Below are 17,178 nucleotides of genomic sequence, written 5' to 3'. Positions count from 1 at the left end.
CGAGCATCCTCCCAACAGCCGAAATCAGAGATGAAAGTCACTACTAGCTTCACTCTTGAAGCCAAGCGAATACGATCCAATTACATCATTTGACCAGAATCCTGCGGAGTTATGTGTGGTGTCTTCAATTACTCCAGAATTTAATGTACACAATGAAGGATGTGTGTCAAAATTTTACTAAACGAAATGTAGTCTACGGGAAATTTTTTGGAAAAGAAAACGAAATGGTTGAAAGAATATGACGAAGAAAATGGACTCGTCCCTCGTATTACAGGGACAATGAAGTTCAATAACTGAACTTCAACACATTATTAAGTCAATATGGTGCAGATATTCTCCATCATTTGGTTCTTGTAATGACTACCTGGGTGAGATCTAGGAGTGCCCTCCTTGATTTTCTGACATTCTCGTCTTCGCTCTCGGGCAGAGATTCGATTGCTGCTGCAGCAAGGTTTGCATGTTTTGTGGCTAGCTCCCTTGTCATATGTAGTCCACGGCTCCTACCTAGGTAGTCGAGAGCCTGTAGATTTATACCATGAAAACCAATAACAAGAATTGAATCTAATAAAACTGAGATGACTGCATTAAACTATTTATACTCGCTTAAATACCGTTTCTATTTTCTGTTTTTCACCTCTCGTTAATGAAATTTCATGAACAATATTCGTTAAGTGTTGGACATTTAATGAGAGGCGAAAAATATAAAACAGAAATATTTTTCAAAGCTGGATGGCAGAAACGGGTTTAGACGGGAGTTTTCTTTGGAACAATGCCAAAGTAGCCCAGACCGGCACTTAATGAAACAATGCAAACTTACGAGTTCAATATTTGCAGGGTTGTTATCAAGGCCCTGTTCAACAACTGTACGCAACTGAGGAAACTCTTCCATGGCAAACAATATTGGAGCAGTTATGATGCCCTACAAAACGATCATATGGTTTCAAAAAATTATGACAATAACCGAAAAAGTAAGTGGGCTCTTAATCATGAAAGTTGAAAACATAGCAGCATGGGATTAGAATAGTTGAGGATTTCTCTCAACTCACTATGAATTGAAAAGTGAGACTTGGTTTCAACACGCTAAACAGAGAAATGCTGGCCATGAACTACATAATTTCTTAAGGTCAAGTATACCGTGCATTTTTTTCATAGCAAATGCAAGCAAGCTTGTTGAGCATGCCAATATGGAAAGATACGAAAGAATGAAAATAAAAAAATGAACTGTGTTATAGGAAAATTAGAGCAACCAAAACCAACTTTGAGGCTGACAGACACAGATAATACTCTCACTTTAAGCTACCAAACTCAGCCATGAGATGCACCTAGATCAGTAACGGACAAGAGAGACAAATCTCATGTGTTCAAACATAGAAATATCCCTTTACCAACCAACACTTACATGGCGGATGTCGGATAAAGAGCCCTTTCCAAGTGAAGCTGATGTGCCCATAAAATCAAGAACGTCATCTATTAATTGAAATGCCAATCCCTGAGGGAAAAAAATTAGTCAGCTTGATACACATGCAAGCACATTGACTCATCAATCCTACATGCATGTAAAAAAACCATCAGAAAGTGTCCATTGTTTGAGCTCTAGCAAGAAAGTTATATAATTCTTGTTATCGTTATTTTTATTTCTCTATATGTGCTTCTGTTTGGAACCTGACTATTAAACTCATAAAAATATCTTAGAATTAAGCTTGCTCGTCAAGAGTATTAGACAAAAGAATTCCAAGAGTTTACAAACCAGATTTTTTCCATACTCATAAGCCAACATAGCAACTTCGGTTGTATGCCCAGCAAGAATGGCAATTGCTTTGCAACTATTTGAAATCAATGATGCAGTCTTGTAATAAGTCTTTTGTATATAATATTCCATGCTGCAATGAATACCAAATTTTATCATAATTAGAAAACCTTAAATCTTAAAGAAACCCTAATCAAGATATCAAATAACAAAAAAACTGTGCGCTTATTTACATAATATCAACAATGATTTGCTCACACTCAACTAAATGAAGCTTTTGAAAATGGAAGATTTGAGTATTTTGAGTATGAGTTATGCATGCGTAATTTGTTTCTCACACTTCCGCTCTCTTTTCACTACAACACATTTCGTTGTAAGTTGTAACAACCCCCAACTTGTTTCTTCTCTATATAATCCCCAATTCCCATCCCCACGTGGCATTATTAAAGAAATACTCTATGTAAAAAAAGAGATATAAAGACGAGCCCTACTATATACAAGACGAGACAAGCCAAATCCCAACCTAATATATACTTTTATAACATAATAGTTTACTAACTAAAACAAAAATGTACACATATGACAGAAGCAGCAGAGCAGTGTACCTACAACGTTGATCAGATGTGGTAGTCATTTGCATGGTTTCACCTGTCACAAGATGCTCAACAACTGTTGACAGTAATGATACAACCTACAAATGCACAAAAATGATGCAAAAATATGTTAAAACAACTAAAGTGAAAGCACATCCTTCTGTCTGTGATACTTGGGAATATAACTATGAATATAACTATGAATAGGAATGGGATCCACGTCCTGACTTGCTAAAATTTCAGGCAGATCACCTTCATACTTTACTGATGGATGATGATGGTGATGAATGATGATTGTCATGTTTGGTGATGAAAAAATTGATTCGGTAGTTTATCCACAAGAGTAAAAGTGCACAAGAAGGAAGGGGGAGGCAAAAACAAAATTAACTGACTTGCTTGACAAGATAAGGAGCTGGCACATTTGATTGAATAAAATCTATCAGGGGTTTTGCTCTCTTGTATTACTTGGTTGGCCTTAAGATACTTTATTTTTGCTCCATCATCCTTCATAGTAGCATACATGACGTGGAACATTGCAACGTGCTAAAAGTAATAAGTAGGTGCTTCGTGGTGGACCCAGAAGATAGTATGGACTCTGGTAATATACAATTGCAAAGTGAACCCCAAATCCCTGTCATGAAGAGACTTACAACACTCCCTCCCCACCCCCACCCCTCTGCAGCCTGACCCCACCAAAGAAACTTCCTAGTCAAGATGCATTAAATATAATTAACACACTTTTGATATGAGGATGAAATACAACTACTCTAATAGGGTCCCAGCACAGCATATCGAATATGTGGACTTTTGTGGCCAAGTCTCTCACATCCCTAATACTATAAACAAGATGAGCCAGAAAGCATGAAATATACTCCCACGTGCTATTTGCTCATCTCAGTACGCTAGTGCATAATAATTCATTCGTACCTCTGTGTTTCTCAAGGAGGCAAGTGCGACACATGCTCGGGAAAGCAGAAAATCCCCTGCTAAAACAGCTAACTGCATTCAATAATGGAAAGAAGAGTAACTATCATATCATATTTCATAACTCTGTATGTTCCCAATGCAGAATCATTAGTAATAACGGAAAGAAAAAATGGGAAAAATTGATATAATACGGCACTCCATCTCACATTCTATTAAAATGTTCAATACTTGGCAAGAATTAATATCATTCAGCGGGAGGGGTATCAGCAGCAGCCATGTACGGTAACTATCTGCATAGGGTGGAAAGTAATGAACAAATTATTTAGCCACCCTTCCCCAGTCCCTTTTAGGCATCAAAATAAGCTCCAACAGGAACATATCATGTTGTCCCGTGTTGCATAAAAATAGGGGTTAGTAGGAAACACACTGTTCTCTCATGTTCTAAGCCTTTATCGTATTAATTGTTTGATTTTCATCCAACGACTAGAACATGATACATGCCTTGTTTAAATGCTTAATGTGATGCATATGGAAACTCTCTGAAACTCCAACAAACACATTCATCCCTATACTTTTGATTAAAATATAAATAACTTTTGAAAAGATAAGAAGAGAAGCGTCAAAATAAATTATATTCTTATAAGCAAAAAGGCAATTTGACCCATTTAAAGGAACCAAAAGCACACCTTATTTCCCATTATACAATTTAATGAACCAACACCACGCCTTGTGTCTGCATCATCCAATACATCATCATGTAGAAGGCTTGCCACCTGACAAATGAAAATAATTACGTTAGAAGCTTTTTTAGGCTTCAAATCCTGAGAGAAATATCATATCCTCAATGTCAACAATTTACTCATGAAGCATTATAAGACATTTCATTCCTATCAAGTGTAACTAGATTCTTAATAGAAATTTACTGATAAGTACATGCTAACTTAATAATATTACTGTAGATAAGTTGCAGGGGTGGAAAGGTAAGATAATACATGTAATGCTTATGCCACAAATTTTGGAGGAAAAAGGAGTTATAATTCAAGCAAATGCACCTCAGAGAGAATTTTAAACAAGCCATTAAAAAACAGTTTTGGAACGACATGAATAAATTGGTCTAGGGAATCCCTACAGGCAATGAATGTTATTAGTACATTAGAAATGATATTTTTCCAATAATATGTAGCATATAATAAAATAAAGCGATAGCAACAAAATCATTAAGAATGATACAACTAACATGAATCATCTCTGTCACTTCTGCTATACATTGTTGCCTTGCGCGTAGCTCTGTTGACAAAGCCTCTTGCAGTTCCGTAGGAGGTTCAGGTACAGTGATATTCAAAGCGGTTGACATCAACAATAAGACCTGCATATAGAAATAATAGAATAAATCTACTGAGCAACTTTTAACCTTGACGACAATCATAATTTTTGAAAATATAAGGTTGGAATGACGAATTACATATATATTCCACTGACTTCTCCAAACAGCATGATGTGCAAATATTGAATTTAGAGACGGAAGGCAAATTACTAAATGATATATACAAGAAAATATCCAGTATACAGCATCTTTGCAAAACAGAGAAAGTGAAATAATGAATTGGATTAGTACTAATATATTACCGTGGGACGAAACCTCTTTCCTTCCACTCCCATTTTAAATAAGTACTCAGCAGCAGAGGCAAGCTTAGGGACCTGGGAATAGAAAAGAAATCTGATCCATGATCATATGATATAACATTTGAATCTTACGAGACCATTAGGATCAAATCTCAGTTTCTAACATGTATGTCCTCAGAGTAATATCAATTAAATCCAACGAGACAGAAAATAGATATACCTCAGCAACTACCATTGCCCGCAACCTGTTTGCAATAATCGACAGCTCATCGGAAACAAGCGAGAATGGGTCAAGCGGTTCCTGCAAGGCAGTATGTAAGCACATTATAGAGGTGGACAAACAAAATTATCTATTACAAAAGAAAACTAAAGTCCCTAAGAGAAGGGTACATGAAATTTTGAGACTTGACTACGACGACAAGTTAAACTTACTCCCATCTTTGCATTTGTGCCATAAGCAACAATAAACAACTCGTACATTTTGATCCAGAGGCTGATCTCACATAAACAAACTAAAAACAAACGAACGAACACTCGGGTAACTTGAAATTTTCGTGCTTTCATACATTTGGCATTGAAATATCAAATGAGCATGTGGGAAAACAAAAAAATAACCAAAAATGTGAATACCCAAAAACCTCACCTCAACCATGGAGCTGCTTTGATGGTGAATTTGGTGCCTGGAACCATAGAAAACCAGCGGCAATCCCCACGAAATAAATTCTCTGCAACCCATAATCTACCAACACACAACCAATCAAAACCCTGAAACATAACATAATACAAACACATTCACAAAACTTTCAATCTCTAAGAGATTTATAGAGCAAAATTACCTTCTGGGTCGAATCACTCAGCAATTGAGAGTAAGCGCTGGCGGCGACGAACTGTTGCGGGTCCCGGCGATGGGAAAGCAAACACCGACACAACCCATTGAAGCTGCTTCTTTGAATCCGAGAAAATCCCCGAGAAAATAACATACTTTTTCCTTTGCTTCTCTCTCAATAAAACTGATAGCGATTTAAAGGAACGAACTTTAACACAGAGAGAGGGGAGATTCAGAGTGGGTTTTGGGAGGTTGGGAGAGGAGGGTCAAAGTGGAAGAAGAAGAAGGAAATAATAGGGGTTATGTGTAAGCGCCACAGCCATGTTCTCTCTCTCTAAAGAAGTAAGGAAAATGACGAAATGACGACGGCGAAACGCAGAGGCAGCCATGTACTAAAAACGCGCACTCTCGCTTTCTAATTGCTACTTGAGGGTTTGGTCATACGTAATTGCTAAATAATTGAATATTTCTTTAGAGGTTTTAAGTGCTAAGTCAGCAAAAATTGCAATTATTTTGAAAGGATTGTATCAGGGTTTAAGGAAAAGGGTTACAGAAGGGTTGTTCACATAAATAGAAATTAATGAAAATGACTTGAAAACGTTAAATTTAACCAAGAGCACCTTAATAATTTTATTTCATGGTTAGGACAAAATTCTTTCATTTTCTTCTTTCCAATCATAGATTCTTCGTGAATCTCTCATATGGTTATGAATTCACACAAAGTTAAAGCTCATGAGTTCGTATCAACACCCTCTTTCTTGTAACACAAGAACCACATTTTGAAACTCAATGTTCAGGGAGATCAAGCTCTTCAAAGGTGGTGTTTTTTGGGTTACTTTTGCCCATTTTTTACTTATCTGACATAATTGGGCCTCGACCCAAGAGAGAAGTTTAATCCTCTCCTCATGGGTTTTCTTTCCATGTAAGTGCTCCCTGAAAATTGATACTTTTAGATTTTATTCTAAAAATAGGGCAGTATGCAATTCTATAAATAGTGGCACTGTCCAATTCTATAAATAGTTGTAGTGGCAATGTTCAGTTTTATAAATAGTTGTAGTGGCAATGTTCAGTTCTAGAAATGATTGCAGTGGTAATGTTCAGTTCTAGAAATGATTGTTGTGACAGTGTTCAGTTCTATAAATGGTTGCAATGACAGTGTTCAGGTCAAGAAATAGTTGGAGTGTTTAGTTCTATATTGGCAGTGTTTAGTTTTAGAAATAGTGACATTGTTTAGTTGTAGGAATAGCGAATTTGCTCACTTCTAGAAATAGTTACAGCAGTTTGGAGAAGCCCTTCTCATCGAAACTTTGTGTCATTTTCATTAAATGAAGTTATTACTATGACTCGTGATCGATTTCCATTACTCCGCAAAAGTCAATCGAATAGTTCGATTTTCAATTACTAGCTACTCAAAACGTGTATAGCTTTTGGTTAGTTGCTACCAACTGCTAAGACTTGTGCGAAAAGAAATCAGATATTTTGAGGATTTTCAGTTTCTCGCTACTAAACCGTTGTACAATTTTCCACTCGTTACTATTGAATGCTCAGACTCATGACGATCCCAGTAAACATGAATAAAATTTTAGCAAATGCCTTCATTATAATAACAAGCGATGTCAAGAAGGGAGAATCAAATACATTATCTTAGGTGCATAATAACTGCTCTTAACCAAACGATTTACAGAAGAAACTATATATATTGAGATAACCTTGTACAATAAAATGTACAGAGTCGGAAACTTAATAGCAAACAAAGAAAGTGAGAGATTAAATTGGCAGTGCTCAGTGCTCATCCCCCACCCCCATATTCCCTGAGCAGCTCCCTAAACTCCTCATCAGTGCTCTTAAGCATCAATGGCAAAGGCACTTCCACTCCCCTCTCCACAACCTCCATGTGGCTCGGCCTTATCCTCTTCTCCAAACTAAACGTAAAATGATGTGGAAACCCTTCAACTCCAAACCTTTCCCCATCTATACCGAAAAGTACTCGAATTTTGGCTTGAAGTTGTTCTTAATGCTGAAGGTCAGCAATCCAGGGCACCTGAGCACCATCCCCAGAGTCTCCTCCCTTAGGAATCCCAGACCCTCCAAGTACTCCAACTTGGGAACCAATGTCGTCTCTACATTGGAAACCGGCAGCACAGGGTCATGGTAGGCCAGGGAAATTAGGTCGTTGAACCCAAGTCTCTGGAGGTAAAGAAGTGCTGGTCTGAGCTGGTCTTTCCCACTTGAAGTAAGCAATCTAGTAGGAAGGAGCTAATCTTGAGTTGGATTGAAAAACTACCACGGGTGGATCAAAATCTAAAAGGAAACAATTCCCGCACATCATTTTGTCCCCAAGCACGCCCATGTTTATTTATCAGTGTTTTAAAAGGCTCTCCTCGGGGAGCGCCTAGGCGGCCTTGAAGGCTGGGCGGGTAGCTTGCCGCCTCTATTTTCCAGGTGTGCACAAGGCGTCGCTGGAGAGCACCTCAGGGCATCCAGGCGTTCTTTTTTTCTAATTTTTTGTTTTTTTATTTGGTAAAAATACCCAAACCAAAGCTGTGCCCAACGATGAAGCTGACTTCCAAACCGTACCAGGGAAGAAGAAGATGAAGAAGACACGACGAGGGCTTTCTTTTCTCCTGACTTTTCTTTTTTCAATATTTTTTTTCTCTTTAAAATTTAAATAGTCCCCACTTTGCTTGACATTTATTATCCCACTATCTTTTCTTATTCACCTCTATTTTTTATATTATTTATTAGATAGATAGATAAATAGATAAATATCTTTTTGTTTCTTTTTGTGTTTATTATTTATAGATAAGCATATTTTTATGGATATTCTCATAACATTCCAACAAAATTCAGCCTTTATTCCCTAGAATTGCTCCACTCAGCATTTATTTCCTTTGAATTGCCTATAATTGCAAAATTTAGCCTTTATTTTCATTGAAATTCCCTATAATTGTGACCACCCAGTCTTATTTCCCTTGAAGTTCTCTATAATTGCTTACAATAAAATAAAATAATTACAACATTTTAAGACTATATGACATAGTTTCTAAGTAATGAAGAAGATGATATTATATTTGATTTAGTTATAATTATATTTGTTTTACAAAGTATTATATTTTATAAATATAATTATATATATAATATATAATAAAATCTTAGGTACCGTGAGGCTTCGCCTCATGCCTAGACGGGACTATCCATGAGACGCCTCACCTTTGTCTATGCCTTCGCCTTTTAATACATTGCTTTGGATGAATCAAGAAGGGGCGTCCCTTTTCTTGGTTCCTGTAATGACTACCTGGGTGAGATCTATGAGTGCCGTCCTCGATTTTCTGACATTCTCGTCTTCGCTCTTGGGCAGAGATTTGATTGCTGCTGCGGCAAGGTTTGCATGTTTTGTGGCTAGCTCCCTTGTCTTATGTATTCCACGGCTCCTACCGAGGTAGTTGAGAGCCTGTAGAAATATACCATGAAAACCAATAATAATAATAATTGAATCTAATAAAACTGTGACAACTGCATTAAACTATTTATATTCACTTAAAAAAAAAAAAAAAAAAAAAAAAACTGTTTCTACTTTCTGTTGTTCACCTCTCATTGATGAAATTTCATGAACAATATTGGTTAGAGTCGGACATTTAGTGAGAGGCTAAACATAGAAAACAGAAACATTTTCTACAGATGACAGAAACATTTAGACGGGCATTTTCTTTGAAACAATGCCAAAGTGGCCCAGACCGGCACTTAATGAAACAATACATACTTACGAGTTCAATATTTGCAGGGTTGTTATCAAGGCCCTGTTCAACAACTGTACGCAACTGAGGAAACTCTTCCATGGCAAACAACATTGGAGCAGTTACAATGCCCTACAAAACGATTATATGGTTGCAAAAAATTATGACGAATGAAAGTCGAAAACATAGCGGCATGGGATTAGAATAGTGAGCATCTCTCTCAATTTACTATGAATTGAAATATCCCGTTGTCAATCAACACTTACATGGCGGATGTCAGATAAAGATCCCTTTCCAAGTGAAGCTGATGTGCCCGTAAAATCAAGGACATCATCTATTAATTGAAATGCCAATCCCTGAGAGAAAAAAATTAGTCAGCTTGATACACACGCATGCACATCGACCCATCAATCCATACATGCACGTAAAAAAACCATCAGAAAGTATCCATTGTTTGAGCTCTAGCAGGAAAGTCATATAATTATTGTTGTCATTATTTTTTCTTTCTCTATGTGTGCTTCTGTTTGGAACATGAATATTAAACATCTTAGAGTTCCAAGAATATTAGACAAAAGAATTCCAAGAGTTTACGAACCAGATTTTTTCCATATTCATAAGCCAACGCAGCAACTTCGGTTGGATGCCCAGCTAGAACGGCAACTGATTTGCAACTATTTGAAATCAGTGATGCAGTCTTGTAATAAGTCTTTTGCATATAATATTCCATGCTACAATGAATACCAAATTTTCTCATAATTAGAAAAACTTAAATCTTAAGGAAACCCGAAACAAGACATCATAAGGAAAAAAATGCGTGTAAATACATAACATCAACAATGATTTTCCCACACTCAACTAATTGAAGCTTTTGAAAATGGAAGATTGAGAATTTCGAGTATGAGTTATGCATGCCTAGTTTGTTTCTCACACTTCCACTCTCTTTCACGACAACACACTTCGTTGTAAGTTGTAAGGATATCTCCAACCGAAGGAGGGTCAGAGGGCTCCCTTTAGCCCTATAGCCTTTCAATAAATTAATATTTTAATGAACAGTGCTATGTGATATTTCTTACCATCTCCAACCAAGGGGGCAAATGGTCATATAGCCCTATGACAAAAATCCATTTCCAACCGAGAGGGTCAAAGGGTCATAGGCCAAACATAATTTATTATTTCAATTTAAAGACTACAACAACTTAAATTTAAAAACTACAACTTAAATTTAAAAACTATGTGAGAAATGGTGTATGAATGACTTAGGTATTTATAGGTAAAAATGGGAATTTTTAAATAATTTTTTTTGAAATTTTGCCTCGAAAAAAAAAATTTCAAATCCAACGGTCACCTGCCGTCATGTTGACTCCAGGTAGTCGTTGGGGTTAAAAAAATGGGCTGGTTTGGGGCTAGCTGGCTGGCTCCTTTGGGCCAGCCGGTTGGCCGAATTTGGTGTTTTTGGCCTGGTGGTGCCCACGAGCCCTTTGGCCTAGCCCTCAGTTGAAGACGGTTTTCATGTCATTTTGGGCTATTTTTAGCCCTATGGCCCTTTGGCCGGATCGGTTAGAGATGCCCTAAGGCCATCTCCAACCAAGGGCTGGTCAGATGGCTCGTTTTAGCCCTCTAGCCATCCAAGAAATTAATATTTTAATGATCAGTACAGGGCCATATTTGTCTCCGTCTTCAACTAAGGGCCAAAGGGTCATAGGGCTCGTTTTAGCCATGTCACAAAAAACCGTCTCCAACCGAGGGCCAAATGGCCACAGGGCCAAACATAATTTATTATTTTAAAACTACAACTTAAATTCAAATCCAACGCCTAAGTGACGTCAGCTAGCCGTTGGATTTGAATTTTTCTTTTAATGTTGTTTCATGTTACTTAATTTAATTTAATGTTGTATAATGGCTTAGGAAGTTATAGAAAAAAAAAATATGAAACAAATTTTGTGAAATAGAAGTTATAGGAAAAAAAAAATAGAATTTAAAATAAAATGAAACAAATTTTGTAAAATAGAAGTTATAGGAAAAATTTTGTAAATAAAAAATAATAATAAAACTGTAAAAAAAAAAAAAAATCAAATAAAAAAATCAAATGTAACGGCTAGCTGACGTCAGCTAGCCGTTGCATTTGAATTTTAGCTTAAGGATTCCTGTCGGATATAACCGACAAGAATATGATTTTTCTGGTCAGTCCTTTTAGATTCCTTGGGGCCCTCTCAGATTCCACGAGCCCTCTGGCCTAGCCCTCGGTTGAAGACGGTTTTCGGGCTATTTTCGGCCCTCTGACCCTCTGACCCTCTGGACCTTTCGGTTGGAGATGGCCTAACTACCCCCAACTTGTTTCTTCTCTATATAATCCGCTTCTCATCCCTATATAGCATTATTCAAGAAATACTTTTATGTTAAAAAGAGCTATAAAGATAAGCCTTACCATATACAAGCCAAGAGGCAAGACAAGCCAAATCCCAACCTAATAATGCCACGCCTATAGCTATAATTTTATAACATAAAGTAGTTTACTACGTCAAACAAAAAATGTACACATGACAGAAGCAGCAGAGCAGTGTACCTAAAGCGTTGATCAGATGTGGTAGTCATTTGCATGGTTTCACCTGTCACAAGATGCTCAACCACCCTTGACATTAATGATACAACCTACAAATGCACAAAAATGATACAAAGACGTTAAAACAACTTGAGTGAACCCACATTCAACTGTTTGTGATAATTGGGATCACAGCTATGAATATGTATGGGAACCCTGTCCTGACTTGCTGAAATTTCAGGCAGATCACTTTTATACTTCACTGGTGGATGATAATGGTGATGATTGTCAGAGTGTAAGTGCACAAGAAGGAAGGGGGAGGCAAAAACAAAACTAACTCGCTTGATAAGATAAGGAGCTGGAAAATTTGATTGAATAAAATATATCAGGGGTTTTGCTCTCACGTATTTGGTCTTAAGATACTTTATTTTTGCTCCGTCATCCTTCATTGTAGCTCAAATGACATGGAACATTGAAACGTGCTAAAAGTAATAAGCCATTACAAAGCCCCAAATCCCTGTCATTAAGGGACTTAGAGCACTTCCAGTGTAGGAAGATCCCTTGGGCAATACGCAATTCAATCCCTTTAAATGAACAATAACTGCTCAAGTGCATCTCCATCCCTAAACTTAATAGTCCAAACAATTCATATTAAAATATTAGTATTTTCTTATTTTATAAAATAATAAAAGAGAATCTTATTTTTAATTTCGGATAATAATAATAAAAGATTGGTTAAAAATAATTAAAAATATTGAAATGTAGTTTTTTTGTAATTTCAATATTTCTTTAATAATTTAAATTGTGAATGACGTCACATAAGCAGGATATTGAGTTAGACGATTATTGGTTGACTTCTCCATCAGGTTTGCCCTGGGTCCAATTGCCCAAGGGGGCTGCAGTGCTATTGCTCATCTCAGTACACTAGTGCATAATAATTCATCCGTACCTCTGTGCTTCTCAAGGAGGCAAGTGCGACACAGGCTCGGGAAAGCAGAAAATCCCCTGCTAAAACAGCCAACTGCATTCAACGATAGAAAGAAGAATAACTATCATATAATACAAAACCCTTTCCTAACTCTGTATGTTCCTAGTGCAGAATCATTGTTAATACCGGAAAGAAGACAAGGGAAAAAATCGACCAATTTAAAGGAACCAAAAGCACACCTTATTTCCCATTTCACGATTTACTGAACCAACACCACGCCTTGTGTCTGCATCATCCAATACATCATCGTGTAGAAGGCTTGCCACCTGATAGGCAATGAACGTTATTAGTACATTAGAAATGATATTTTTCTAATATTATGTAGTATATAATAAAATAAAGCGATAGCAAAAAGATCATTAGCAAAGATATAACTAACATGAAACATCTCTGTGATTTCTGCTATACGTTGTTGCCTTGCGCGTAGCTCTGTTGACAAAGCCTCTTGCAGTTCCGCAGGAGGTTCAGGTACAGTGGTATGCCTTGCACGTAGCTCTGTTGACAAAGCCTCTTGCAGCTCCGTAGGAGGTTCAGGTACAGTTATATGCATTGCGCGTAGCTCTGTTGACAAAGCCTCTTGCAGCTCCGTAGGAGGTTCAGGTACAGTGATATTCAACGCGGTTGACAACAGCAATAAGACCTGCATGTAGAATAAACCTATTGAGCAACTTTTAACCTTGACGACAATCACAAGAAAATACAAGGTTGGGATTAAATATCCGTTTATATTACCGTGGAACGAAACCTCTTTCCTTCCACTCCCATTTTAAAGAAGTACTCGGCAGCGAAGCTTAGCTTAGGGACCTGGGAATAAAAAACAAATCTGATCTGTGATCATATGATATAACATTTGAATCTTACAAAACCATTAGGATTAAATCTCCGTTCAAACATGTACGTCCTTAGAGTAATGTCGATTAAATCCAAGAAGACAGAAAATACATATACCTCAGAAACTACCATCGCCCGCAACCTGTTAGCAATAATCGACAGCTCATCGGAAACAAGTGAGGATGGGTCAAGCGGTTCCTGCAAAGCAGTATGTAAGCACATTAGTAGAGGTGGACAAACAAAATTATCTATTACAAAAGAAAACTGAAGTCCCCAAGAGAAGGGTACGTGAAATATTGAGCCGTGACAATGACGACAAGTTAAACTTACTCCCATCTTTTCTCTCAATAAAACTGATGGTGATTTAAAGAGAACAACTTTAAGAGAGAGAGAGATTCAGAGTGGGTTTTGGGGGGTTGGGAGAGGAGGGTCAATGTGGAGGAAGAAGAAGAAGAAGAAGAAGGAGTAAGAGAGGACAAAGTGTGGGGATTATGTATAAGCGCAGAGCCAGAGGCATGCAAAAAAGCGCGCATTTTCGCTTTCCAATTACTACTCAACAAAAATAAGTAGTTAGATCATTTAATTCACACCGTCGCGAAGTAAGAAGATTAAAATACGGAAACGCAGTAGGTTGGACATGCATGCCGTAACTGTTAGGATAATTCGCCACATGCTAAATTTGTGAACTCTAGATTGATTTTCGATCGACGACAATATTTTTACATTATTACTAATTAGTACTATGTTCCAGTAGAATTCCTCTTCATTTGTAAGTGAGAGGTCTTAAATTCATTTTTCACCAAAAGCGAATTTGAACCACATTATCGCTGATTCAACGTGAAGCTAAGCCCACCTCTCCTCTTTAGTGTAGATAATATCACTTATTCAAAATATATATATATATATATATATATATATATTTTTTTTACATTAAAAAAAGTTAGATTTTGGGCGAATCACACAATAAGCTAGTTACAACAATGTCGTATTAAATCTTCTTTTCCGTTAAGTGTTCCATAAATAAGTGACTTGTGTTTGGGGTTATTTCAGACATTTCAATACCTGACTTCCATTTAATGAGTTGCCTTTGACAAAAAATAAAATAAAATTATGGTTTCTAAAAGAATCCAAAATAGAGGTTGATCAGCCACTCAATATTAGGATCTGGTGGTATTCCTTTTCACTTGGAAGTGAGAGATCTTAGGTTCAAATCTCGTGAATGGTGAATTCAATACAAAATTAGGTTGCCCATTGTGGGGCATTTTTATGTTAAAATGTCCGAATTAATCCTAAACGCAAGTCATATGATTTATTTTGGATGAAAAAAACTTAACAGAATTAGCGTAAGATGATAAATCTTGAAATCGCAATGGCTTATGATGATGATGGTGCTAGGTACCGAGTACCAACTTTTTAGCTTGTATTCAGCATAAGCAATCGAATATTTTCGCGCGATTGCTAGCTACCGAACGTCTGCACAATTTTTCGATTTGTTGCTACTCATTACTATGACTCATGACGGATTTCCATTACTCCCTAAAAATCAATCAAATAGTTCAATTTTCAATTGTTAGCTACTCAAAAACGTGTATAGCTTTTGGTTAGTTGCTACCAACTACTAAGACTTGTGCGAAAAGAAATCAAATATTTTGAGGATTTCCAGTTTCTCACTACTAAAGTGTTACAGAATTTTTGGGTAATTGTTATTGAATACTGAGACTCACAACGATCCTATTAAACATGAGTAAAAATTTAGTGAGTACCTTCACTAAATTGACAAGCGATGTCAAGAAGGGAGAATCAAACACATTATCTCGAGTGCATGATAACTGCTCTTAACCAAACGATTTACAAGCTTAGAAGAAACTATATATATGAGATAACCTTGTACAACAAAATGTAGAGAGTCAGAAGAGTGCTCAATGCTCATCCTCCACCCCCCCTAATTCCCTGAGCAACTCCCTAAACTCCTCATCAGTGCTCTTAAGCATCAATGGCAAAGGCAATTCCACTCCCCTCTCCACAACTTCCATGTGCCTCGGCTTTATCCTCTTCTCCAAACTAAACGTAAAATACTGCGGAAACCCCTTCAATTCCTCCAACCCTTTTCCCATCTCCACCGAAAAGTAGTCGAATTTTGGCTTGAAGTTGTTCTCGATGCTGAAGGTCAGCAGTCCAGGGCACCTCAGCACCATCCCCAGAGTCTCCTCCCTTGGGAATCCCAAACCCTCCAAGTACTCCAGCTTGGGAATCAATGTCCTCTCCACATTGGAAACCAGCAGCACAGGGTCATGGTAGGCTAGTGCATTTAGGTCTTTGAACCCAAGGCTCTGGAGGTAAAGAAGTGCTGGTTTGAGCTGGTCCTTCACACTTGAAGCAAGCAATCTGGGGCACTTGTTGATGACCCTTCTGAAGTAGCAATCCGGGACTTTTAGGTCTTGGGAGAGGAAGGCGAAAACTGGGTGGAGGTCGGACTTGATGCTGGAGGTGAGGATGCTGGGGCACATCCCAAAGATCTTGGCCAGGTCCTTTTGGTGGATGCCTTTGGAGTGGAGGAAGGAGATTATGGAGTGGATGGAGTCAAGAGTCGCGGAGTGGAGATTAGGGTTTTGGGAGAGGGCTTTGCCTGCATCGACTCCCATGATTTCAAGGCAGAGGATCTTCTCTTTGAATTGGAGGGAGAGTTTGGTGTGGGTGGGTGTGTAGAGAGGATGCTTGTGGAGCAGGCCTTTGGGTTTTGCAGCCAATTGGGTGTCCAAATCAGGAGAAGATGATGGATTGTTAGAAGAGAAGCAGAGAGATGACTGCAGAGCTGCAGCTGCTGAAACTGGCATGGTTTTTTGGAGAGAGCGAGAGAAAGAGGTTTTTCTCTGTTGGAATATCATCTGCGATGTTTCTAATGGTATTGGTGGAGAAGGAGTCACACCTGGCAGTTTGGTTGAACCTGATTGGTTGAGGTTGGATTTCAAAGATTTGTTTGGGGATTAAATCCAGACCAGACCACCATGGAAACAGAGTGAAAGTGAGCTATGGAGACGGATTTCAAACTACAACGGGTGGATGAAAATATAAAAGGAAAGAATTTCCGCACACCATTTTTTCAGAACCGGATCCCTTATGGACTTAAAGGAACTAAGCTCAATGATCCAATGATCCGGATCATTAAAATTTGATCAAACGGTTACAAACAGAAAACCCTCTAAAAATTATAATAATTATAACTGTTGGACCAAATTTCAATAGCCCGAATCATTTGATCCTTGAGCACAGTTCCTTTGGATCCGGAGGGGATATTATTTCCCATACCTAGCCTCCCCTAATTATTGGTGGTGTTTGAGTACAACATTTGCAAAGATAACAAAACGCTTCA

The 17,178-nt window shown here is 37.7% G+C and overlaps 3 protein-coding genes across 3 annotated transcripts; all 3 read right to left on the bottom strand.

Moving 5' to 3' along the window:
- Positions 1 to 160: 160 nt before the first annotated feature.
- Positions 161 to 6,126, bottom strand: LOC137726116 (solanesyl diphosphate synthase 3, chloroplastic/mitochondrial). Its single transcript, XM_068464987.2, has 12 exons — positions 5,727 to 6,126; positions 5,534 to 5,629; positions 5,111 to 5,191; positions 4,894 to 4,965; positions 4,505 to 4,633; positions 3,954 to 4,040; positions 3,268 to 3,339; positions 2,353 to 2,438; positions 1,748 to 1,880; positions 1,400 to 1,489; positions 818 to 919; positions 161 to 520 (listed from the first exon to the last, which is right to left on the bottom strand). Exons 1-12 carry the CDS (start codon positions 5,868 to 5,870, stop codon positions 341 to 343), a joined length of 1,272 nt encoding a protein of 423 aa, XP_068321088.2. The 5' UTR covers positions 5,871 to 6,126; the 3' UTR covers positions 161 to 340.
- Positions 6,127 to 8,653: 2,527 nt separating this feature from the next.
- LOC137724597 (solanesyl diphosphate synthase 3, chloroplastic/mitochondrial-like) lies at positions 8,654 to 14,264 on the bottom strand. Its single transcript, XM_088693892.1, has 11 exons — positions 14,139 to 14,264; positions 13,926 to 14,006; positions 13,710 to 13,781; positions 13,357 to 13,617; positions 13,157 to 13,243; positions 12,939 to 13,010; positions 12,014 to 12,099; positions 10,046 to 10,178; positions 9,717 to 9,806; positions 9,481 to 9,582; positions 8,654 to 9,167 (listed from the first exon to the last, which is right to left on the bottom strand). Exons 1-11 carry the CDS (start codon positions 14,142 to 14,144, stop codon positions 8,970 to 8,972), a joined length of 1,188 nt encoding a protein of 395 aa, XP_088550018.1. The 5' UTR covers positions 14,145 to 14,264; the 3' UTR covers positions 8,654 to 8,969.
- A 1,223-nt stretch (positions 14,265 to 15,487) lies between these two features.
- LOC137726418 (transcription termination factor MTEF1, chloroplastic) lies at positions 15,488 to 17,173 on the bottom strand. Its single transcript, XM_068465345.2, has one exon. The coding sequence runs from the start codon at positions 16,691 to 16,693 to the stop codon at positions 15,728 to 15,730; it is 966 nt and encodes a 321-aa protein (XP_068321446.2). The 5' UTR covers positions 16,694 to 17,173; the 3' UTR covers positions 15,488 to 15,727.
- Positions 17,174 to 17,178: the final 5 nt, after the last annotated feature.

Source organism: Pyrus communis, chromosome 5 (assembly GCF_041283825.1).
Source record: "Pyrus communis isolate YQ-2024b chromosome 5, ASM4128382v1, whole genome shotgun sequence".
Taxonomy (NCBI): Eukaryota; Viridiplantae; Streptophyta; class Magnoliopsida; order Rosales; family Rosaceae; genus Pyrus; species Pyrus communis.
The sequence above is the reverse complement of the archived record's forward strand: the minus strand, read 5'-3'. Positions and strand labels throughout refer to the sequence as shown.